The following is a 26,006-nucleotide window of genomic DNA, read 5'->3' as shown; positions in this document are numbered from 1 at the left end:
TTCCCGCAGGTTTTTAAAAGAAACTACTTTAAAATGCGCTCTTCTCTTTAAAGCGTAAATGCTTCTATGTCATTTATTATTTTTCTATAAATAATAGGTTCTACAAATAAATTGTTCTATAAATTATTCTATAAATAATTATTCTACAAATAATTCAATAAAATATGCAAAGTAAAAAGAGTCAATAGTAAAAACGAGGATTCTCGTTATCCGTCCTTAACGCATGGCTCAGAAAAAAAGGGAAGATTCTCGTGATCCCTACACAACGGGTTAAGGGGAAAAAAGTGGGCCTCAAAGAATAAATACAGCTTAATACCCTTTTTAATAAAGTTAAAACACATCAAATTTTAAAATAATACTTTTTAGGAATGTAGATAGATGCAAATAAATTGTATAAAAAGGGAAGCACTGAGATCATAAACAAGGGATTCAGAATATGGCTACCTGGGGTGAGGGAAAGCAGAGGGGTGGGATTGGGGGTTGGGCACATAGCTAGCGCGGGTTGTCCTGTTTATTCACTGACTGCTTTAAAGAAAATACATGTAAACCCAGACTTGGACATGTGATGAAAATCCTGTTTTTCAGAACTTTTAATACAGTTTTAGTTCTAGAATTTCCGATAAAGCTGACTTTCATGTAAATGTGTTAAGATCATGTAAATATGCTAAGATCATGTTAAGATCATTTGGGGTTACCCGGTATGACAAACAATGAAGTTCATACATTTGCAGAAACAAGGTAGTGAAATCCCAATGACTAACACTGCCTCTTTCTTAAAAAGTATAACCTTTTATTAGGAAACTATGAGAAAGTTTGAACACAGTATTTTTTTTTAATGTAAGTGGAAGTTGGAAATCATAATTTGCATTAAAAGGCTCTTTCATTTCACTTTTAACTCACACACAAAAAGTTATCTCAGGTTTGAAAATTCCTGAAAGTCACATATTATTTTTAAAAGAGTAACTAGTTTTTGATGGGAGTTAACCTAGATCCCTCCCTCACATAGTGCTGTGCTGCCCTCTCCACTTTTTCTTTCATTATTCTCCTGGCTAACTCACACGCATCCTTAAAAACTCTGCTCTGATATCAGTCCTCCAGGAAACCTTTCCCCAAAATTTTTCGCCTCCTGCTCTTCCGTATGATCCCAAAGTAACCTGTCAACTTCTGAGTTTGGGAGCTCTTCATTAAAATGCTTGAGGTCCCCAAACACCACCACCAAGTGTTAAATCAGTGTAGGCTCAAGTGGGGTTAACTATACTAACCAGCATTATTTCCTAGTCCAGGCCTCTGACCCCAGTCCGGTCCCAGTGTGACAGGAGCGTGTACGAGTCTACACCAGTAGGGATTCCTGAGCCAGCGTTAGTGGGCGTTTCAGTTGGTGCCCTCCCAACACAACGCCGCCAGGGTCTGCAGTCCGTGACCCGAGCGGCTTCGCATTGGCTAGAACTGTGCATGCCGGGAGCGGCCGGGCCTTCGAAGTGTTTTCTGGAAGTTGTAGTTTTTGGAGCCGGAAGTGGGGGTGGTTGGGATAGAAACTGCAGCTGAGACAGCAGTCACCGCCGGCGCCGTCATCCGGGTGCTGTGCATCACCCTGAGTCCAACCGCCGTGGGTCACTCCTTGGTTACTGACGGGCTCCGGGAGCCGAGGGGCGAAGCGGCAGGGACGCCTCTCTTCAGAGAGGAGGCGATGTCGCAGCCCCGGATGCAGCCAGAGCGCGCGGGAATGGAGCTGGGCGGCTGCGAGGAGCGCCTGCCGGAGGAGAGCAGGTGGGCTGGGAAGGGGCCGGGAAATCCGAAGCCGATGGCTAAGCCGAAGCATTCGGAGGCTTGGGAGTGGTCGGAGTGCGTACCGAGCCGTGCCAGGCGCTACAGATATGAATGAGGGCGACTGCTGTGGGCGACTTGTTTGGAAAGAAATTCTGAGCGCAGGGACGGGCAGGGCAGTGGATAAGACGGAGGAGGGAACCGGCTTAGTGAAGGTGAGGGAGGGTGGCTAGGACATGTCGAGGGCAGGGGGAGCAGAAGTGGGTGAAGCTCAGATCCAAGGCTGCTGGAGAGGAGGTGACTATTAAGAGGTGCTGTAGAGAGATTTTACAGGCCAGGGTTTATAGATAGGAGTAGGGCACAAGGTTGGTGCCCTGACTGAAACTTGCGGTGACAGCAAGTCTTGCCAATATTAAGTAGGTTGAGATTGTAAGAATTTCTGGGAACAAAGGTTAGGCATTATGAATGGCAGGGATGAGTGTGAGGAAGAAAACAAGGAGGGCCTGTGGATTAAAGTGGGCGATTGTAATGGCAGTGGTTTTGGGGGTGGGGGCTCGCTAATGAGACTAGAAATTGTGTTCCTGCCCTTTGTCAGTGCTGGATCCCTGTCAGAGTGGCAGAGCCTCTCTGTCATTTCCTTTTCATCTTCAAACCCTTCACTCCTTCCCCACAATGTAACTAAACGATGTCACATTTATTTATGTATAACTATTGTCGAGTTCATACCTTCTAGAAATTAGAGGGTTTAAGATTTAAAAAATTACTTTAAATGGTGACTTGGACTCTGTAGAGGTGCTTCCCATATTTAGGGTTTGCTTTATTGATAATTCTGGTATTAAACTCTTTTTTTTTTTTTTAATTTTTGGGGGAATATCGGGAAACAGTGTGTTTTTCCATGGCCCATCAGCTTCAAGTTAAGTCGCTGATTTCAATCTAGCCCATGTGGGAATCCAACCAGCGACCTTGGTGTTAATGAGTACTACACTCTAACCAACTGAGCCAACTGGCAGCCCCTGGTCTTAAACTCTTAAGAATCTGCAATAGAGACAGGATAAAATGGGACTGTGGCTTGAGGGAATCTTGTTTGACTTTTTAAAGCATTCAGATATAGTTATGGTCTCAGGAGCAGTTGGGGTCCAAATATTGGACATAAACTATTTACCTTTAAGAAAATATCAACAAGAGAAAATTAATGAGATGTTCCTGGGTGAAGACCTGGCTGTTTTATGTGGACAGTTAGTCTGTGTCCTACGGTACAAAACCTGGACTGACAGTGCACTGGGGTCCCAGCCTGAGATCTATGAATGATGTGTTCAGTGAAACCGAACATCTCACTTCCCTTTTCCATGTTTCGGTTTCTGCTTGTGTATATTTGGCTATCTATTCTTCCGCCAGATGCCTGTGAAATGCTTCATGTAAGAGGTCCCATATAAATTCTAAACAAATTTTAGGGTTATTTTTATTTCTCTCTACCAGTTCATGTGGGAGAGGTGAGATTGGAAATTCAAATTTCCTCCCTGTCTAGCCAGACATTTAACTGGGTTAGTTATTTACTTAATATATTTAACAAACACTTATTTACGACATGTCAGGACTGCTCAAGAGCCTTACAAGTATTGACTTATTTAATCTTCATAACAACTGGATGAGATAGGCACTCTATTATCACCATTTAACAGTTGAGGAAACTGAGACGATAAATAACTTGCCAAGGTCATACAGTAAATCACTGGTGGAACTGGGATTCAACCCAGGCAATCTGGCTCCAGAGTCTGCCCTTTTAATACCTATGCTATACTGCCTCTCACTTTGCTAATGTATAATGGGAAAAAAATGTATAATATAGTGAATTTGATAGCATTCTTTGCCTGTCATTCAGGCCAATAGGATAGCTCTTTTGCAGGTATCTTTTTCTGTCTATTATTCTTCCATACTTGCCTCTTAACCAAGAAATTCTAGTCAAAACTTAATTGCAACAGTGAAATTACTCCCACAAAGTCAGTCACTCATACTGTTCTATAGCCTACTTTCTGTTGGTTAACTCAGAATGTGTTGTTTAATGAGGCCTCATGGCACTGATGGCCTAAGCTCCAGATAGACAACTGGTAAATAAACGCCTTGTGCTGGAGAATTGAGGCATTGTGACTGGGTTACTGCAAACCTAACCTTTCTATGGCCATTAAAACACCCAATTCAGAAAAACATCTTCTTGATGAAATGGCATCATTTGTTATGTATGAAGGATAAAACTTTTCAATATATTCTCTGAAAGCAGTTGATGTAGTGAAATGTGCATAAGCTTTATAGCCAGATAGACCTGCATTTGAATCCTAGTTCTACAGCTTAACTTAGCTCATGCTGTCAGAGGAGTAAGAATAATGCCTTCCTGACTGGTAAGTTGTGAGGATTTGGTAAGATAAGGTGCTTGATCAAGTTCCTCAGAGTGCCTGGTATGTACTAAGTGCAAAAAATGCTTACTTCTGTCCTCTGCCCCAGTTTTCTTGAAAAAGGTGGCCGTGTGCTCTTCTGGTTGCTGTTTGCAATGGAATAGCTTGTTCTTCCTCCTTGCATGGCTCCTCTATCTGAGTTGAGCACACTGAAGAGTGAGTGGATTGTTAGCCTAGGTTTTAACTTCGTCCTTGGAGTGTAGTTCTGTCATAGGTTCCCCTATTGTTTTCCATCTCACTAGTTATCACTCTAGCAAAATGCTATAGTGCTTAGGGATGATACTTCCCTTTCCCTAGGGTTTCCTAAATGCCAGTTTTTTGGAGATTGTCTGGTGAAACTGCTAGATGATTAAAGGAATGGTTCTTCTAGCCTTCATTGTCTGTTCCCCTGGATTGCCATGGGCTAGGGCACTTTACTTCTGAACACAGCTGCATGTACAGTTTCCCTAGCGCAGTGATCTAGACTCAGAATTCAAGTATTAACATGCTTTTTTAGTGTCTCTAAACTGAGCTCATTCCATTGACCAAAACCTTTTCCTCTTCTGTTCTCTATCTCAGTTAATAGAATTTTCCACTCAAACAACCAAGCTAGAAGCCTCAGAGTGAAATTTGATACTTCCCTCTTCTTCATTTCCCATATCCAAGCAGTCACCAGATCCTATGAATTGTGTTCCTGGTTTTCCTCTTGAAGCTTTATTTTTTCCTCCATTTCCAAGTATATCTGCTTTTATTACCAAAAAATCCAGGGAGTAGTATTGTTTCAGGAATGGCCAAATGTAGGTGCGTGCTGAAACACGAATTTGTCCCTATCTATGGTGTATCCCTTCATTAAGGTGTGTTGGATTCATTCTCAGGCAAACTTTTCTACAGGATAACCCTTAGCAACTTCAAGTTTAGCAATCCCAACAACAACAAAAACAATCCCAATAAGTACAGAAAAAGCAAAATTCTGGGCTGGCTCTCTTTGAACCGTCTTATGTTTCTGTTCCAGGGTATGGAAGATGTTGCTCAGTGAGGCCTAGATTATGTGCCCAACCCTGGATCCGGAGATAGTGTGATACTGTTTTAGAACTACATGGAGCATCAGAAGTGGGAGAGGTGTGATTTCCCTGTGGAAAATTGAGGTTCTGTTACCAAAAGAAAGGGACATGAATTCTGGGCAGACATAAGTAAAATATTCACTGAAGACCCTTATTATTATCTGTCATTGTGGATTATCTCAGTAGCCTCGTAACTAATCTCCCAATCTGAATTTAGTCAGCCTCCGCACTTGCTACCAGCTTAATTTTTCAGAAGCAAAGTTACTAATAGTATTTTGCTCAGAAACGTTCAGTGGCTTCTCATTAAAAATATAAAATAGTCAAAACTTCTCCCCTGGTATTCAGTCTGTACTTTAGTCTAAGTTCCCAGTTACAAAAGCATGGCAATTCACTCTCTCACACTTCTCCTTTCTCACCATTCTCACCATTCTCATTCTTGCTCCTCTACATTCCCTGCAGTACCTCCTCCTCTGCCTGGGAAGCTCTTAGTCATCCTGTAAATACTGCGCCTTTGGAAGGCATCCTTCCCTAACCTTGCATCTCTGTTACTACAGCACTTCTCACTTCATAGCGTTTCTGTGTTAAGTGCCCGTTTTCCTCATTGCATTCTGAACACTGAGAGATGGGGACGCTTCCTATGTAGCTACCACAAGCACAGCTCCTAACACAGTGCCTGACATATAATTGGTGTGAATGTTTGTTCAAGGAATGAAAACAAGAACAATTTGGTCATGCCTCTTACGGTTGGGCAGGTGCCAGTGGTAGTGTTGCCATTGAAAGGGCCTCTTTTTTCCCTTTCTCCCTATTCATTTTCACTTTTTCACATTTATCTTCATTTTCTATTTTCTTTCCTTCCCCTTTTTTCTTTGACCACGCTAGGAGTTGACAGTCTGTGTAGCACTGGTAGCAAAGCAGGATGTTCACACGATTTTTGAGCAATCCATAATGCTGGCCCAATTATTAGTACAAAAAGCCCCACAGAGACATCCTCCTGAAGGCTTTTGGGGAAAATGCTATTGTCAGAGCTCAGGAAGAGGAGATGTATCAGCTGACAGTAGGGACCCTGCAGGGCAGTTTTTCTCAGTATCTACCCTCCGCACAGCTGTTTTGCTTTTTATAGATGCTTTATCACTTCTACTAAATGGATTCTTTTTTCCTGTTTTTTGTTTTGCTCTGTAACCTTGGTAAGTTTCACCAGCCTGTATGGGTGGTTATAGGATAGCTCTGTCCAACATATAGCCACTAGCCACATGTGGTCATTTTAGTTTAAATGAATTACATTATGTAGAAGTAAAATTTCAGTTATTTAGTCACACTACCCAGATTTCAAGTGCTTAATGGCCTTAGTGGCTAGTGGCTGCCATATGGGACAAAACAGATATAGGACATTTCCAGCATCGCAGAAAGTTCAGTGGAACAATGCTGCGATAGATGTAAATCTGAATTTTTCAAGACACAGTGACAGCATGCTGACATGTTTTTAGTTCCTCTGGATTGGGACCACTTGAAGTTGAACCCACACATGATTGGGAGGAAAGATTATTAAAGGAAGTCATAAACCGTAATGACTAAATAGGGACTTGGCAAACTCTCTCAAAGTTTGTGGAGCCATGGCCTCTGCCAGTGAAACTCATAGGAATCCTGCTGGATTGTAGGACTGAAGCGATGATTGATGTTTTTTTTTTTAATTTTTATTACATTTATTGGGGTGACATTGGTTAGTAAAATTATATAGGTTTCAAGTGTATAATTCTATACTACATCAGAGATGATTGATTTTTGACTAGAAAATACTCTGCAGAATCCCTTAATTTCTCCAGGATTCTAAGACGGTCTCCCCGTGAGCTCCCTCATTTGGATACTTTTGAGAAGAAAGCAGTAAGTCATAATGATGGCATAATGATTCCTCTTCCGCTTTGCTTCTACACCATGGTTTTATTTTTGCCTCCTCAGGAGTCTTTGGAGAGTTTAAAATTTTCCAAGGGTTTTTTTTCTTTTCTTTTTTTTTTTCTATTTCATTGTTCTAGTTTGCTTTAGTCTTAATTCTGTCATCTTTTAAAAATGATTTTTATAATGTTCTCTTGCTCTTTCCTTCCCTCAGCAGTTTTTAAGATAGTTTAGCATTAGTTCTAATGCTAACTACCTTTTACTTTACAATAGTATCGCTAAAACTGTGACCAGTGAAGCACTCTTTCCTCCTGTGCCTTCGCTGTTGAAGTGGTGGTATGTGCCTGCTTTGTCTTGCTTGTAAAGCACTCTGCTACCTAGACCACACAAGGTGTGACTATAAGGTAATGAGATTGGCTTTCTTATATGACTCATAAAATCAACCTTCTTGTGTTGCAATAAAACTTGTGTTTCTTCCATTCTATCAAGTAAGCAGATTTGAGTCTCTGTTATATTTAAAGTGCATCTAATACTGAGGAAGCCTTTCCTAGCTTTTCTGCGTCAGTGGGAGCACCATGAACAGAAACAAGGCCTTGGAATCTGTGCTTACTAATAGGTTTGACCCTGGTTTAAATGTAGTTGAGATACTCTTTGGATGTGGAACCCTGTGACCAGTCTTGACCAGTCTTAAGTATATTGCAGACTGTCCAATCCCATAGAGTTTTTGGCAGAATTGTTTCTGAAGCAGAATGGGTAAGAAGGCTTTATAGGAGGTACCCCTTCTGCTTTAGTTGGATTTATTAGATTTATGCAAGGAAAAAGAAAAGGACAGAGAAAAGGGAAGGAATATTTCTATAGATTTCTCTACTCATTGAAGCAGTTGTTTTTATCTCCATTTTGCAAATGAGGGAACTGAAGCTTAAAGAGTTTAAATGGCTTCCCCAGGGATGCACGGCTAGTTTGTGGAGAGCTATGATTCGGATTTAGGTTTGCCTGACTGTGAAGCTTGTTCTCTTTCCACTGAAAGACATTTTCTCTCTGCTTATTAAAAATACTGAAGAAACAGAAAAAGACATGGTCCCTGTCCTTAAGGAAACAAACCATATACTGTTAAATAACAATGTGGGCTTTTAAAAAGGATTATTAGGGGAATGGTATATTGACAGCGTACGTTATATATAGGGTTTCTACAAAAGAGTCACAGCAGATCAGATTATTTAGAACTTTTTGGGAGAAGGTTGAACTAGAGCTGAACCTGAACTCCTGAATGGGACAAGAAGAGAAACATTCCAAGTGGAAAGGTCTGCGTGAATAAAGTCATGGAAGTAGGCATGAGGTTAGCATGTTTGTAATAGAGTGTACTGGAGAGAAAGAGAGAGACTGTATTCAAGTTGAGAATACTGCACAAGAAAGTTGGTATTTAGATTGGGGCCACGTGATAAGAAAATTTTTGGACTCCATACTAAGGAGTTTGTACACCATCGATGGTTAGGTTTTTTTTTTTTTTTTTTTTTTTTTAAGACTTGTTTTTTTTTATTGGGGAAGGGGAACAGGACTTTATTGGGGAACAGTGTGTACTTCCAGGCCTTTTTTCCCAAGTCAAGTTGTTGTCCTTTCATTCTTAGTTGTGGAGGGTGCCGTTCAGCTTCAGGCGCAGCTCAGTCCAGGTCCAGTTGCCATTTTCTAATTCCAGGGGGCACAGCCCACCATCCCTTGTGGGAGTCGAACCGGCAACCTTGTGGTTGAGAGGATGCGCTCCAACCAACTGAGCCATCTGGGAGCTCAGCGGCAGCTCAGCTCAAGGTGCCGTGTTCAATCTTTAGTTGCAGGGGGCACAGCCCACCATCCCTTGTGGGACTCGAGGAATCGAACTGGCAACCTTATGGTTGAGAGCCCACTGGCCCATGTGGGAATCGAACCGGCAGCCTTTGGAGTTAGGAGCATGGAGCTCTAACCGCCTGAGCCACCGGGTCGGCCCGATGGTTAGGTTTTGAACATAAGGGATTTTACTTCCTTTTGTTACATCTACTTGTTGAAATTTAATAAATTTGACAGTCACATTTAGTGTGATGGGTGAAACATTTGTTAATAGGTATGAAGTTACAAAACATGCCTTGCAAGTGGCTGCTTATTCTCTCACAGACGTTAAGAGTCTGCTGTCAGCCATTAAAGGGATGGGACTGGCCAGTGGTTAGTTCCTCTGGGTGCCTCAGAACTGAGAGACTGTATATTAGAGTTAAGTATGTTTTTTCTAGAAGCATATTACTTATTTAAAAAGCATCAAATATTTAACTACACTTTCTAGAAGTTAAATACTGTATAATTAAAAACATAAAATATGGACCCAGATAAGAAAATTCAACACAATTTAAGTGTGGTAGTCTCTTGCTACCTCAGTGTTACCAATAATTATTTTACTTAGTTATGTTTTTCTCTACTTGAAGAAGGAACCCATTAACTTCTTTCCAGGAAGTGCTTTCTGACATTACAAGTCCCAGGTACTTGCCTAACCACAATCTTTCAGTGTGAGGTGCCCTTGATACTTGAATATTTTAAAAAATCCTTCATAGTACTTTCCAGCTTCTTATTTACTAACATTGTGCAGATTGTTGATCTTTCATTAATTGCTAGCCTCAAGGAAGGCCGGAGCAGTTCTGTATATTCCTCTCATATAACCAAAAGTAACCACTATTAACGTACCATTATTTCTCAGTATTTTTATAGAGAGATCATAAATATAATTTTACATTCTGCTTTTTATACTTTGCCATACTATCATTAGCTTCAGAAACTCTTCCTCATCAAAAATTTTAATAGTTTCATGATATTCCATCATATGGATATTTTATACCTCGCCTCACCTTTCAGGGATCAAATCATTACCTGACTTGGGACAACCTGACCTTCAACTCTGATCTTGAGTAGATACCACAGTCCACTCCGGATAAATGACACACTGGCCTGTGCCCAGACAAAGGTTGCATGTGACTACAGGGTGATACTATCCAAATAATTATTACCAAACAGGTTTAACCTAGGAAAGACTGACCTTACTTGCTGAAAATGTGGTTAAAGAATGGGGAGGGGTATTGATTTCTTGTGGTGATCTTGCATTTAAGATGCAGGTATGAATGGATATGCCACTAGGTTGAAGCTGTTTCCTTTTACCACTAAAAAGAGCATTAGGGATTGAAGATATGCCGATATGTTTCTTGGATTGAATCTCACTTTACAATTACAGAATATTTACTTTTTTACTATTTATTTCACTTATTTTTAGTGATTAGTTATATATTATTTATATGGTGTGACACTTTAAAAAGTAACATTTGCTTGTAACTTTTCTGTTTTAACCTTGAGTGTCACTTCCAATTGTGATTTGGCAAATTTAAGACTGAGTTGGTATTTAGGAAAACTGTTTTTCCTCAGATATCCTCATTTGAGTTGCTTATGCAATTCAAATTATGTTTCTCTTTATAGGAGGAATATAGTCAAAATCCTCCAAAAAGAAAATAGGTAGGACTTGATTCTGAGACTGGCTTTATTGTTTGTTGATGAAAATGATTCAGGTAGAGATGGATTATGCTGGCCCTTGCCACTGAGGACAGGTTCTTCTTGGCATGGGGTGAGAGGCTTAAAAAGACTTGCTTTTAGTTTATGGTAATTAAAGGACAGCACTCTGTGTACTTGCAGAAGTGGCTCTGCAAAGGGCTGCTTTGAACCTAATATATACTTCAAAGGCCTGGCTTGTACCCAGATAGAGGTTACATGTGACTACAAGGTGATACTATCCAAATAATTATTACCAAACAGGTTTAACCTAGGAAAGAATGACACTGCTTCCTGAAAATGTGGTTAAAGAATGGGGAAGGGTATTTGATTTCTCATGGTGATCTGCTTACTTGCATCTAAGCTGCAGGTATGAATGGATTAATCCAACCACTGTATATGGGCTTCAATTGAACTTAGTATTTCAACTCTCTGAAAATGGTAACTACATCATTAGGATAAAGGATTCTAAAAAGGTAAGGACACTGAACAGACTAGCTATGTAAATCAATTCTTTTTTTAATTTTACTTTTTTCCTACAAGAGCATATACCAAATATAGATGGTTTGTTGTATCGTAGAGTAACAGCCACATTCTTTTGTAGCTTTGGTATCTCAAGGACACTTTATTGTGGGGAAAGAAAGTTCTTTAGTTTTGCCTAGAGAAGTTGCTAGTAGATCTGAATGCTCAGAGTTTCTAGGATTTCAGTGCTCTTTGTGTAATTTTGGAATCAAAGCCGTAGGATGATAGGGTACTTGGTGTCTGCTTTCAGGACTTATCGTGATGTTCTTTGACAGTTGAGCTTGTAAGATCAATACCAAATGAATCAGAACACATATATGCAGAGTAACTTGAGAAACCAGACTGGCTCTCAGGCCTGCAACACTTGGTTGGAGCCTGTTGGAACGTAAAAACTGTGTCAGTCACAGCAGGCCAGATGAGCCCTGAAGAAGCATAGAAGGTGGAGAGTCACTTAAGCAAAAGTTGGCTGTCAGTTGTCCTCTGTGATAGTAGTTGCTCACACTACAACAATAAATGGCATTTTAATGACCACCTCAATCCGTGTGCATCTTCGTTATCTTGAGATACCTCTGAGGACTGGTATAGAAATAGAACAGGGGCATGGCCAACAGGTCCATGAAAAGGTATTTCACATCACCAATCACCAGGGAAATGCAAATCAAAACCACAGTGAGCGGTCACCTCACACCTGTTAAAAGGCTGTCATCAAAAAGACAAGTGATAGCAGGTGTTGGTGAGAATGTGGAGAAAAGAGAACCCTGTGCACTGTTGGTGGGATTATAAATTGGTGTGGCCCTATGGAAATCAGTATGGAGATTCTTCAAAATATTTAAAATAGAACTGCTATATGATCCAGCAATTCTCCTTCTGGGTATAGATCCAAAGGTAACAAAATCACTACCTCAAAAAGATACCTGCATTAATTAAAAAAAAAAAAAAAGATATCTGTACCCCCATGTTTATGGAAACGTTATTTATAGTCGCTAAGGCATGGAAACAACCTCGGTCTCATTCAGCCACAATCTCTACTGGTTTTCACAGGCAGAAGTTGTGGAGACTTCTCTCCCCAGCACTGAAACCCTGGGCTGCGGAGCCTGGTGGGGGCTGGGACCCCTTGCTCCTCAGGTGGTACTCCCACAGCCAAGATATCCCTCCTGATTTTTAATTGCCACCGCGGGAACCGACCAGCCTCAATGTGGCTTATTCTGTATATCCTTAGTTGTAGGACTTCTGGTCAGCTCCACTTCAGGTGATTCTCAGTGATGGTTATTCTGTAGTTGTAATTTTGATATGGGCATGAGAGGATACAAGCGTAACGTTTATCTACTCTGCCATCCTGACCAGAAATCTAGATTGGCTTTCTCTTTTTAGATGATATTCCTATACCAGACCTAGCCTAGCTTCATGCATTTTATTTTGTCTGCCTTTACTGTACTCATCCACTTTTTAAAAAGGGCTCAGAAAATGTACAAAATGTATAAGAGAGGTTAATTCTGAGTACTGATGGAATTATAAAGGATTCTAATTCAGGATCCTCCCATCCCTGTAGGTATTTCAGTGATGTAAAATAGTTGCGGTGAATGTTCCTTGAAGAAATTATTATCATTCTCATTACTGTCCTTGTGAAGAGGAAAGAGTAATGTTCTAGGTAAGAAATTAAGGAGGAAGGGAAAGTGTCCAACACAACAACTGGGCCAGGAGGAGGAGTTTGACATCTCATCTCATGTTTTCATTATCCAGTTTGACTCAGTGCATCCAACTGTTTTTATTCAATTGCAGTTCATTTTGAGTTTTTATTGTGTTGTTGAGAAATTGTGTTGAGAAAATGTTGGGGATTTAAGAGGAACCTTGACAATCATCTAGGGCAGCAGTTTTCAAACTTTTCCACTAAAGTGCTTCACGTGATTCAGGAGAATAAGCGAATAGTTGACTGATTTGGGGCATGTCCCAAAGTGACTTAGTGATAATTTTTTGTCTCAATTTTAGCTTTAAAAATCATGAGGGGAAAATCGTGGACAATTTGTATTCTTATCCATAATATTTGTGTACAGGTATGTGTACTTAGTCCTGGAAATATAGTGAATAAAAAGTCATTTTTTGGCTTTTTTGTTTGGCAGAAGATTTCTGGTTTTGAGCAAATGTCCTCATCCCTTGATATGGTTCCCGTGTAAGTCATTGTCCAGAAAATAATTTTGATGGATCATACTCCTAGAAACAGGGTTATCGGCTACTTATGTGAGCAGTGAGTGATAGTAGACAAAGATCACCTTACAAAGCATAGTATTCAATGTAAATGTGAGGGGATTTTTTTTTTAACCTTACTGTTCTTTACAACTTTAATCCTCTCAGAGTAGGGTCTTATGCCCAAGTAAAAAATTAATAGAGGAGAGAATGTTAGGATGTGGGGCAGAAGGTTTCTTGCCTTAGATTTTCTTTGACATGATCAGCATTAGGTACAAGTGAACTCACCTGTGGTATAATTGACGCTCTTGCAGGACAGAGCACTGGCAGCTGCTGAGTAATTTGAAGACGACTGTGGAGGGTTTGGTGTCAACCAACAGCCCCAACGTCTGGTCCAAGTATGGTGGCCTGGAGCGGCTTTGCAGGGACATGCAGAACATCCTCTATCATGGGCTCATCCATGATCAGGTATGTCGACCTTTTCTTTTTTGCCAGATTGGCTAAAGTACCTGTTGGAAGGAAAGAGTTGCATTAAGTTGTTGGCAGGGAGAAGATGGCCTCTAATCTAGGAGCCCTTGAGGGCAGGACTGTAATGCGATGATGAGGAGGAAGGGGATAAGGACAGCGATGATGAATCATTATGATTTTCCTCTTAGGAACATCCTAGGACACATCTGAGAAATATTTATAGAATATTGTCATGTTTAGAATATCCTACGAGCATTGTTTTGTAGACAACTGATTGATGCTTATGAATGGTAGTTTTAATTATAGCTTACATTTTTAAAATATAAACTTAAATGTTGTTGAGTTTCTTTTCCTTAAAATCCCCAAACACTGTAATAAGCTTTGAATTTTTTAAATGAGTGGAATCTAATAGTATTTAATGGTTTTTGCTTTATCTTTCGCAATTATTCCACTTGAAGTGTTTTAAATAAGGTTTGGCTTGGATAAAATTATCAAGTAAGTTATTGGGTTTGGTATGCTCCTACTTTTTAAAAATCAAACCTCACAAATATGTACATAATTGTGTGTTCCCAAACACTCGTGTTCTTCCCATGTAAGGCCTAGGATTTTTTCCTGGTACTCTTTCCCTTAAGCCAGGCTTGTCTTTCTTTTTAAACAGAATTTACTGTCAACTAACAGTCACATTGGAAAAGATCTAATCAACTAATTGGTATTCATAGTTGATAGGATTTACTGTGCTACCCTCCCTTCTAAAAATACGTGTCTATTATCTGAACAATATCTTTAAATATTGTTAGATATCTGTTAAATATTTTCAGAATTCAGTGGAAAAGTTGGCTTAGGTTAGATTTTCTTTATTCAGAGTAAGTTCTGAAAGTGAGACCTTGTCTCTTAAAGAGTGTTTAAGATGGAGGGAAAGTTTTTATCCTTTAAAGAGTTGGATTCTTAATGGTCTTCATTATTAAAACACCATTTTAGCAATTTTGAGGTAACATTGGGTAGTAGACTGATAAAAGTCTTTAGAATCAGGCAGAACCTGGATTGAAATCCACATGTATTGCTCAGGTCCTTGGGGGAAAAAATGACATAGTAGTTATAATTATAGACTTTTGAGTCAGACTGCTCATATTTTAATCTCAGCTTCATCATTGTATGGTATTATGGTAAATTTTATAGCTCTTGTGCCTCTGTTTCCTCATTTGTAAAGGGAGGAGATAACACTGGTTACCTACCTCATAGGATTGTTGGGAGAATTAAATGAGATAAAGCATGAAAAGCTTTAGAAAACGTAGTAAGTTATCAGTCTTAATTATCAGGTAATATTACTTAACTTTTTTGAGCCTCACTTTTCTCATCTGTAAAAATGAGGGTAATATTATTTATATCACAATGTTTGATGGAAAGCTTAAATGAAATAGCATGCAAATTTGCCCACTGAATTTCACGGCATGTAGAAAGTAATAAATGTTCCCTTGTTCCTTTTATTTTTTAAGTTTCGTTACATGTACTCCTATGAAAAAAATAATTATGAACATAGGAATTTACAAAACAAATATTTTAATTCATTGCAATCTGATGTCTGCCCTTACTGCTGGTGATCTTGGTACTACAGTTTAAGTAAAATGACACCCATGTTACCAAATGCAATGAATATTTCTCCTTTGAGCTCTGTCTTGCGAGTATGTTCTTCACTGTTGACCATCATCAGACCTTGATGGCTCCGGCATTATTATCTTCTGATGTCGTAGAGACCTTCTCCTACCTGTGACCACCCCTTCTTAGTTTCTTTCCCTGGAATCTCTTCCTCTTGGATACTAGTTTTTAATGGGGTTCTGTCCTATGTCCTTATCTCTTCTTACTTCATACATTTTCCTGAAACAGTCTCATCCTCTTGCATTGTTTTAACTATCACTATACACTAATAACCAGCTCAGACATCTCTGCTGAACTCCAAACCCATAAGACTCGCTGTCTTCCATAGGTGATCACCTGGCTGTCCTGTCCTATAGGCCAAGCACAATGTGACCCAAAGCAAACTGGTCTCTCATGACATTTCCCTTCCTCCTGATATGTTTAACACTAGTTTGTGGCATTGCCAGTTATTCCATCTTCCAAGTTAGAAACTTGGAAATCATGCCAACGTGTTTTACAAAAACTCAATACAAGTTTCCCAGGCTGATGATCAAAATACCTACCAGGTTAGTGGCACTGCCTTCTAGTGGTTACAGTACCTGTGTCTCGACAGCAGAAGGGTTCTATGGCTAATTTTACATTGTCATGTAGAGTAATCACTTAACCATATTGCAAGGCAGTTTTATTATCTGTGCCAGAAAGAGAATATGTGTCATGATGACATAGTAACTAAGGCAATGAGATTCTCAAATGAAAGGCGCTTGGTAAATACAAAACAATATTAACATATCTTATTATAGTGATTAAAAGTGATGATATCTATGAAGACACCTGGTCATCAGAGTGAAAAATATTAAAATATAGAGTCACCTGCAAAATAGCAGTTGTATTAATAGTGAAAGCAGAGCAAACCAGGCAGATCTGTATCGCGCGCACACACACACACACACACACACACACACACACACACACACACACACAGAGCAACTGCAGGCCCTAGTGGGAAGAATCAAAAACAAGGTTCATATCTATTTTATCGCTGCCTTGTTCTGCCTTGTGAAGACTTAAAAACTGAAGTCTGTGTCAAGGACTTGTTTTCCCCTTTTATTTCCTCCCTAAAGATGAAAGCTTTCAAAGGTCTGGCTGCTGCATCATCAGGAAACTATTCTGGGTGTTGTTCCTGTGGAGAGGGGGAAGGGCTACAGTGATTCATGCCGGTCATTTCTTCTGTGCTTTCATAAGGATGTGTTATGGAATGCGAATTGTATTTTTTTTAAATCAGCGTCTGAGGAAAGCTATAACATCTTGTCCATATTCTGAGAGGGATCTCATGTCCTTGATAGCCTGCATCTGGGCTGCCTTTCACTTTTCCCATAAGGCAAGACCTCTTCTCTGCTGCTTAGAAATGTGGATATACTCAGTCACTGAGATTTCTCAGCTGAATAGAAGTGAAAAGATTCCCCCTTTCTCCACTACCAAGAAGAAACCTGTTTCTTGGCAATATAGATGGTCCAATTTAAAAAAATAATAATAAAAACAAAGATTTCTGTATGCTCTTCTTTTCTGAATATATAAGCGATATATTTTTTTTCTTGAAAATTTGGAAATTACCTAAAAGAATTTATAAGAAAGTAAATATCACCCATAATCTCAACACCAAGCAGTAACAATCATTCTTTAATATTTTGGTAGATTTTTCTCTTTTTTTTCTGTGCCGTTACGTGCTTTTTAAAATATTAAGATTGTGCTGTACATATCAACCCACAACTTGCTTTAAAATATTTAATTTTTTTAAATGGACAGTACATTTATATGGTTAAAAAACACAAAGTGTAAAACCTATGCAGTGAAACATCTTGTTTCCTTTCGATTCCGTAAGTAACTTTCATTTTCCAGTTTCCTTTCAGGGAATTTTATGCTTATAAAAGCAAATATGAATAATTTTCTTTGCTATGTTTCCTTCCTCATTTTTCACACAAATAAAAGCATACTATAGTCACTATTCTGCATCTTGCTTTTTTTGCTTGATATATTTTATAACTTATTCCAAATTATTACCTAAAGAGCTTCTTTATTCTTTTTTACAGCTGTCGTTTTATAATATTCTATTGTATACATATGCCATAATTTATTTAACCAGTTTTCTGGTAATGGACATTTAGATTGCTTTCAGTCACTTGCTGTTAGTAACAACGCTACAGTGAATAACCTTGTATTTAGGTCATTTTGCCCTTTACCGTAGGCTATTCCTAGAGGTAAAATTCTTAGGCCAGGGGTATGTGCATTTCAATTTTGATCGTGGTTGCTAAATTGCCCTCCAGCCAGTTATGTCTGTTTACATCCTCACCAATGTATAAGAGTATTTAATTCTTCATACCATTGCCAGTATAGGGTGTTATTAAACTTAAAACTATTGCCAATATGATAGGTGAAAAGTTACATCTCTTACCATGAAAGATGTTTATAAGAGCCATTAAATTATTTTCCTATGAACTTACATTTAAACCAGTCCATATGTAATTTATTTTGAATATACTTAATTCCCTTGGCACATGGATCTATTTCTGGATTTCTGTTATGGTCTGTTGTTCTCTATTTGAGTGCCATCACCACTCAGTTTTCATTATTGTATCTTTATGATAGGAGTAGTTCCTCACTCATACAGCATCTTTCGTTGTTGGTTTTTACCCCCAAGATTGAAACATTTGTCATTTTATTTACCTGTTAGCATTTTTGATAATGATAAGAAAAGCCTTCTTATACAACATAATCTGGATCATTAGCTGATTAAGTGAAAGGAATTCAACAGTGGTAAGATATATCACTCAAACATTTTATATTTTAAAACATCTAAGCCTACATTTATTCAACAGTCTTTGGATATAGGGCCAAAACCTTTTCTGTGAGTATGGATACACTTGTGGAATTACATATCATCTTTCTTGTATAAATTGCCCCCATAATACACCATATAGGACTTACAGTTTCATTTTCTTTATACTGGACTAGCAACTTAAAGATCCTATAAAATGAATATAATTTAGTATTTTTTTTTTTACTCTGAATGTTGTCTTGCCCCTATTTAATTAGACATGAAGTTTTTATTGAGGCTTCTCAAAGCACACTACTTAGTGTTCCTTAAAACACGTTCATTTCATCAATGTGCATAATTGTTACTTTCAGTGTGGAGTTGCAAGTGACATAAATAGGTTTGGGAACATAAATAACTGATCTTTGGTAACCCATGACTCAGTTGGTGGAGTAAAAGTGCACAGTTATTCTAGAGAGTAGACTGCTACGTAGTTTAAATGCTTCTTAGGATCAGGAGACTTGGGGAGCCATCCACTCTTTCAGCATATACACAGCATCGTTTTTAGTGTGTGTGTACTATTACTGCATGAATGTACCCTAATTTATTTAATCAGTACTATACTGAGAAATGTTCAAGTTGTTTACATTTTTTTCGTTTTATTTGCTGTTATAAAAAATGCTGACCGTTTATGTCTTTTTAAATTTTATGTAGAGAAATTAAAAATTTGTACCACGATCTGTTGATATATACTTGTGCTTTCATACATTGAAAAAATTTTTTTTCCATTCAAAAATCCAAAATCCTTACTTTCTTTCCCCCTTACTTTTTATAGAGGGTTTTTTTCTCTTCTTCTTCTTCTTCATAATTTAGTTCTTCAATCCAGCTGGAATTTATTTTGGGATATAGTTTGTGGAAAATGCTTAAATTGATCTACTTCTAACTTTAGCAGTGTTCTCAACAATAGTGGTTGAATAATCTATTTCTTTTTTTTTTTTAAATAGTGTTCAATAAGGAGACTTTTTTTTTTTTCAGGACTTTATTGGGAAACAGTGTGTACTTCCAGGACTTTTTTTCAAGTCAAGTTGTCCTTTCAATCTGAGTCGCAGCTCAGCTCCAGGTCCAGTTCCCATTGCTAGTTGCAGGGGGCGCAGCCCACCGTCCCTTGTTGGAGTTGAACCGGCAACCTGTGGTTGAGAGGATGCGCTCCAACCAACTGAGCCATCCAGGAGGCAGCTCAGCTCAAGGTGCTGTGTTCAATCTTAGTTGCAGGGGGGTGTCCACCATCCCTTGCGGGACTCAAGGAGTTCAACTGGCAGCCTTGTGGTTAAGAGCCCACTGGCCCATGTGGGAATCAAACCGGCAGCCTTCGGAGTTAGGAGCATGGAGCTCTAACCACCTGAGCCACAGGGCTGGCCCCAAATAATCTATTTCTTTACCATTGAGTTTTTTAAAACAAAAAAGTGGTTTATTAAAGGACGTTAGTGAGCCTAAAAAATTTTTTTAATAGACTTTATTTTTTAGAGCAGTTTTAGGTTCTTAGCAAAACTGAGTGGAAGGTGCAGAGATGTTCCATACTCTTCCTGCCTTCACTCATGCATAGCCTCTCTCATTATCAACATTGCCTACTGGAGTGGTACATTTGTTACAACTGATGAACCTACATTGACACATCATTATTACCCAAAGTCCATAATTTACATAATTTACATTAGCTCAGCTCACTCTTATACATTCTATGCTTTACTTATACATTCTATGCTTGTATGTCTTACTTATACATTCTATGCTTTAGACAAATGATATGTATGAAGTGTGATAAAAAAATATGGTGAATGTTAAATTTTTAAAAAATTATTACAGTAAAAGACACATTGCCGTTAATCCCCTTCAAAATATTCCCCCTTGCTTCGAACACACTTATCCCATCGTCCTTGCCACTTTCTGAAGCAGTTCTGGAAGTCCTCTTTTGTGAGTGTCTTTAATTGCGCTATTGTGGCTGCCTCCATGTCCTGAATCATTTTGACTTTGGGGAAGAGCCAGAAGTCGCATGGGGACAGATCCAGTGAATAAGTTGGATGAGGACACACTGTAATGTTTTTATTTGACAGAAATTGCCATATGCTAGAAGCAATGTGTGACACAGAGCATTGTCATAATAGAGGATGATTTACGGCACACTTTAAAACACACCTTTTCTCAACCGTAGCTCACACCCCAATACACGGAACAAGATGAAATGTATCACACACTGTTACTAAGGTTTGAGGCGCCATTTCCCATATTGAAGAGCCCTGCCTTTCCATTGGATGGCACCTGGCAGCAGCATTCACTGTATTTTGTGATCACAACAGAAAGGTTCGATGTCACACATTGCTTCTGGTACCGCAGTTTCTATCAAATGAAAGCATTATGATGTGTCCTTATTCACCGGAACTGGCACCGTGTGACTTCTGGCTCTTCCCCAAAGTCAAAATGACCAGGAAAGGTAAACGTTTTGAATCGATTCAGGAGATCATGGTAGCTGTGACAGCTCAACTAAAGACACTTATGGAAGAGGACTTCCAGAACTGCTTCAGAAGGTGGCAAGAACGATGGGATAAGTGTGTTTGAAGCAAGGGGGAGTGTTTTGAGGGGGCTTAATGGCAATATATCTTTTACTGTAATAAATGTTTTAAAATTTAAACATTCACCATAGGTTTTGATCCCACCTTGTGTGTATCTACCATGATAGTAGCATACACCGTAGTTTCATTGCCCTAACAATCCTCTGTGCTTCACCTGCTCATTCTCCCCATGCTACCCCACCCTCAACCCCTGGCAACCATTGATCTTTTTACTGTCCCCATAGTTTTGCCTTTTTCAGAGTGGCATATAGTTGGAATTATAAGGTAGATAGCCTTTTCAGATTGACTTCTTTCATTTAGTAATATGCATTTAAGTTTCCTCCATTTTTTACGACATGATAGCTCATTTCCCCCCTCTTCTTCTGCTTCCCCCCCCTGCCCCCAGCCCCAGTTCAAGCCATTGTTTCTCAGTCTAGTTGTGTAGGAAACAGCTCCCTGGCCCATGCTGGTATTATGAGCCTTGTACTCCCCCAGCTGAGGCAGTTGGTCACCAGTTATTGGTCGGCTGCCGGCCGCTGCTGGCAGCACACAGTAGCCCATGGCAGCTCACAGCAGCCCACTGCAGCTCACGCCGACCTCCAGCTGCTCACAGCAGCCCAGCTCCAGGGAGAGCTGTTGTTCACAATCTTAGCTGTAGAGGGCGCAGCTCACTGGCCCATGTGGGAATCGAACCTGTGACCTTGGCATTAGGAGCACGGTGCTCCAACCACCTGAGCCACTGGGCCAGCCTCTTCATTTCTTTTTAATGCTGAATAATATTCCATTGTGTGGATGTGTAACAGTTTACTTATCCATTTACCTACTGAGGGACATCTTTGTTGCTTCCAGGTTTTGGTAATTATGAATAAAATGGCTGTAAACATCTGTGTGTGGGTTTTTGTGTGGACATAAGTTTTCAGCTGCTTTACGTAAATACCAAGGAGTGTGATTGCTGGACCATATGGGTAAGAGTATGTTTAGTTTTGTAAGAAACTGCCAAACTGTCTTCCAGTGTGGCTGTACCATTTTGCATTGCTACCAGCAGTGACTGAGAGTTCCTATTGCTCCAAATACTTGTCAGCATTTGATGTTGGCATTGTTTTGGATTTTAGCCATTTTAATAGGTATATAGTGGTATTGTGTTGTTTTAATTTATATTTTCCTGATGACATATGATGTGTTGCATCTTTTCATGTGTATTTGCCATATGTATAGCTTCTTTGATGGGCTGTCTGTTAAGGTCTTTGGTCCATTTTTTAAAACATATTATTTGTTTTCTCGTTGAATTTTAAGAGTTCTTTGTATATTTGGATAACAGTCCTTTATCAGATGTGTCCTTTGCAAATAGTTTTTCCCAATCTGTGGCTTGTCTTCTCATTCTCTTGACATTGTCACAGAGCAGAAGTTTTGAATTTTAATGACATCCAGCATATCAGTTCTTTCTTTCTTGGATCATGTCTTTAGTCTTGTATCTATAAAATCATTGCCATATACAGGGTAATCTAAGTTTTTTCCTGTGTTATCTTATAGGAGTTTTATAGCTTTGTGTTTTGCATTTAGGTTTGTGTTTCATTTTGAGGTAATTTTCATGAGGAGTGTAAGGTCTGTGTCTAGATTCTTTTTTTTTTCATGTGTATGTCCAATGTTTCAGCACTGTTGAAAAGACTATCTTTGTTCCACTGTACCACCTTTGCTCCTTTGTCAAAGATCAGTTGACTATATTTATGGGGGGGTCTATTTCTGGGCTCTCTGTTCTGTTTCACTGATCTACTTGTTCCTTTGCCAATACCACGCTATCTTGATTACTGTAGCTTTATAGTAAGTCTTGAAGTCAGATAGTGTCAGCCCTTGTTGTGTTAGCTACTCTGGGTATTTTCCTTTTTCATACAAATTTTAGAATTAATTTGTCAATATCCACAAAATAACTTGCTGGGATTTTGATTGGGAATGTATTGAATCTGTAGGTCAAGTTGGAAGAACTGACATCTTGACAATATTGAGTCTTCCTGTCTGTGAACATAGATTATCTCTCCATTTATTTAATTCTTTGGTATCCTTCACCAGAGTTTTGTAATTTTCCTCATTTAGATTTTATACATATTCTGTTAGATTTATAGGTCCATTTTTAGGTATGCTAAAGTAAATGGTAATGTGGTTTTACTTTGAAATTCCACTTGTTCATTGTTGGTATATAGGAAAGTGTTTGACTTTTTGTATGTTAACCTTGTATCCTATGACCTTGCTATAATCACTTATTAGTTCAGGAGAGGTTTTTTTGTGTGTGTATGTGTCTATTCTTTTGAATTTTCTACTTAGGTGATCATATCATCTGTGAACAAAAACAGTTTATTTCTTCCTTTCCAATCTGGATACCTTTTATTTCCTTTTTTTTTCTTATGCATTTGCTAGGACTTCAATATAATGTTAAAAAGTAGTGGTGAGAAGGGACATCTTTGCCTGATTCCTTATCTCAGTGGGTAAGCTTTGAGCTTCTCGCCATTAAGTATGATGATAGCTGTAGGTGTTCTTTATCAACTGGAGGAAGTTCCCCCTCTATTCCTAGTTTACTGAGAGTTTTTATTATAAATGGGTATTGTAGTTTGTCAAATGCTTTTTTTTGCATCTATTGATACTCATATATGATCTTGTGATTTTTCTTTTTCTTTTTTTTTAAAAGATTTTTATTGGGGAAGGGGAACAGGACTTTATTGGGGAACAGTGTGTACTTCCAGGACTTTTCCAAGTCAAGTTGTTGTCCTTTCAATCTTAGTTGTGGAGGGTGCAGCTCAGCTCCAGGTCCACTTGCCGTTGTTAGTTGCAGGGAGCACAGCCCATTATCTCTTGCAGGAGTTGAACTGGCAACCTTGTGGTCGAGAGCCTGCGCTCCAACCACCTGAGCCATCTGGCCACCGAGGAGCTGAGCGGCAGCTCATTGACTTCATTCTAGTCTCAGAGGGCGCAGCTTGCTGGCCTGTTTGGGAATCGAACCAGCTACCCCATTGTCCAGAGCTCAGGCTCTAACCAACTGAGCCACCCGTCTGCCCCTGATTTTTCTTTTTTGATACGATGGATTATAGTAATTGATTTTGGAATGTTGAATCAGCCTTGCATACCTGGGATAAATCCCACTTGGTTGTGGTGTATAATTCTTTTTATACATTGTTGGATTCGATTTGCTGATATTTGTTGAGGATTTTTACATCTATGTTCATGAGAGATGTTCCATAGTTTTCTTGTAATGTCTTTTTCTGGTTTTGCTATTAGGATAATGCTGGCCTCAGGATGATTTGGGAAATATTCCTTCTTCTTCTATCTTCTGAAACAAATTGTAGAGAATTGGTATAATTTCTTCCTTAAATGTTTGGTAGAATTTACCAGTAAACCCACCTTGGCCTGGTGCTTTCTGTTTTGGAAGGTTATTAATTATTGATTCAATTTCTTTAATAGATAAAGTCCTGAGTACTCAGATTATCTATCTCCTTCATGAGTTTCGGCAGATTGTGTATTTCAAGGAATTGGTCCATTTCACCTAGGTTATCAAATTGTGAGCATAGACTTGTTTATCGTATTGCTCTATAGTACCCATGGGATCTATAGTGGTGTCCTCTGTTTCATTTCTAAGTTTGCCGAAAAGTTTTTCTGAAGAAAGGAAACCAAGTTTAGATGCTGTTTACTTCCATGTGACGTAATTAGGAGATGTGCTGGAGTTGGTATCCCACTGCTGCCCACTCCTGGCTACTCAGTGTCCACTAAGCCACAGAACAAAGACCAACAACTGCCACACTGCTGCCAAAATGCTAAAGGTCTTCATTACTCTAACTGGCAAAATTGCCTGTATATCTGACACTTCTAATTCTCACTTCTGCCTTCTCAGTCTAGGTGAAAGGTCCATTGACTTTGGAGCTGTTTCTTGGATCATATATTAAGTTCAAATATATTTTAAGATCTCTTTCTAGGTTATTTTGTCTCATTGATTGGTCTGTCTCTTAACACTTGTGCTAGTTCTATATTTTTTAATTATTTAGATTTAAATTTTAACCCATGCGCAGAGAGGATTCTCAAAAAATAAGAATTAGGTTTTCATGATATAAACATTTTGCTATCATCTTCAGGCCTTTTCCAGTGTGAGACTATTTTATCTAGGACTGAATATTTCTTTCACTCTAAATACAGTGCTTTCCTGGCTTAGGTAGCATGGGAAAAAGCAGGTCTTTCCTTACTTGATTTTGCAATAAGAACTGAAGACATCCGTCTCTGACTTTTAACAAATAACTATTGACCAGTTTTAAGAATTACCTTCTAGGAAACTGAATGGTAGAGAGACGTGGTAGAAAACAGGTTATTTTCACTGTATAACCTTCTATATCATACGCATGTGTTGTTCAAAAGAACAATTAAAATAATTGTAAACAGTTATCCTTTAAAAAGGTGAACATGTATACCAGTATGTATTCCTTTGGTTGCTGCCGAGAACCCTAGTGAGGCAAGGGAAGGTGACACTTTTTTTCCCCTCTGTCTTTGAATGTCAGCACTAGAACTAGATTTGGTCCAAAATTGTAGTGATTTCTTTACCACATGTGTTCCCACAGCAGGTGTGTTGCCGCCAGGCTGACTACTGGCAATTTGTGAAAGACATCCGCTGGCTCAGTCCCCACTCAGCCCTTCATGTGGAGAAGGTAAGACGTGACGGTAACCACAAGGCTTCATTGTGTGATGTTCTGTCTGAAGAGTCTCCTAGGTGAGAAGGAGGGTGTGTGTCCATTATCCTATTCACTGAGAAGAGGAAATCCTCCCTGTAGGACTGATTTGGAGGGGAGGATTATTTGTTTCAAAAAATAAACCTGGAATCCATTGCTATAGGCCACTTTCTCTCCTCTGGGGAAGGGGTGGAAAAGTTTTGTTATTTTCAAAAGATCTGCATGTATGGGACCAGAGCGAAGCTTTTCAAAATCCAGGGCAAATGGTGGGAGGTTCCCTGAAGTGGTCAGGGGAAATGGGACTGAAGTGCCAATAACTGTTCGAGAAGAAGAGGATGCACCAATTAGAAAGAAACGTGGGGTTTCTGGAAGCCGTTGTCAAATGGAGCCAAATATGTTCCTGA

The 26,006-nt window shown here is 39.1% G+C and overlaps 1 protein-coding gene across 9 annotated transcripts in view; it reads left to right on the top strand.

The window, feature by feature from the left end:
* The window catches only part of RUBCN (rubicon autophagy regulator), a 59,120-nt gene that overhangs the window by 5,948 nt on the left and 27,166 nt on the right, over nt 1-26,006 (top strand). For 4 of the 9 annotated variants that reach the window (XM_019723648.3, XM_019723646.3, XM_019723644.3 and 1 more), the window contains exons 1-3: nt 1,543-1,767; nt 13,705-13,858; nt 25,495-25,581. In XM_019723648.3, the coding sequence (XP_019579207.1) occupies nt 1,688-1,767; nt 13,705-13,858; nt 25,495-25,581 (321 nt within the window). In that variant the 5' untranslated portion in view covers nt 1,543-1,687. Of the gene's footprint in view, nt 1-1,515; nt 1,768-13,704; nt 13,859-25,494; nt 25,582-26,006 lie in introns of those variants that run through there. The other 5 variants (XM_019723650.3, XM_019723647.3, XM_019723643.3 and 2 more) reach the window with 3 other exon arrangements.

This window comes from Rhinolophus sinicus, chromosome 17, assembly GCF_057876585.1.
Source record: "Rhinolophus sinicus isolate RSI-liver-muscle chromosome 17, RSI-T2T, whole genome shotgun sequence".
Taxonomy (NCBI): Eukaryota; Metazoa; Chordata; class Mammalia; order Chiroptera; family Rhinolophidae; genus Rhinolophus; species Rhinolophus sinicus.
This window is presented reverse-complemented; position numbering and strand designations above follow the sequence as displayed.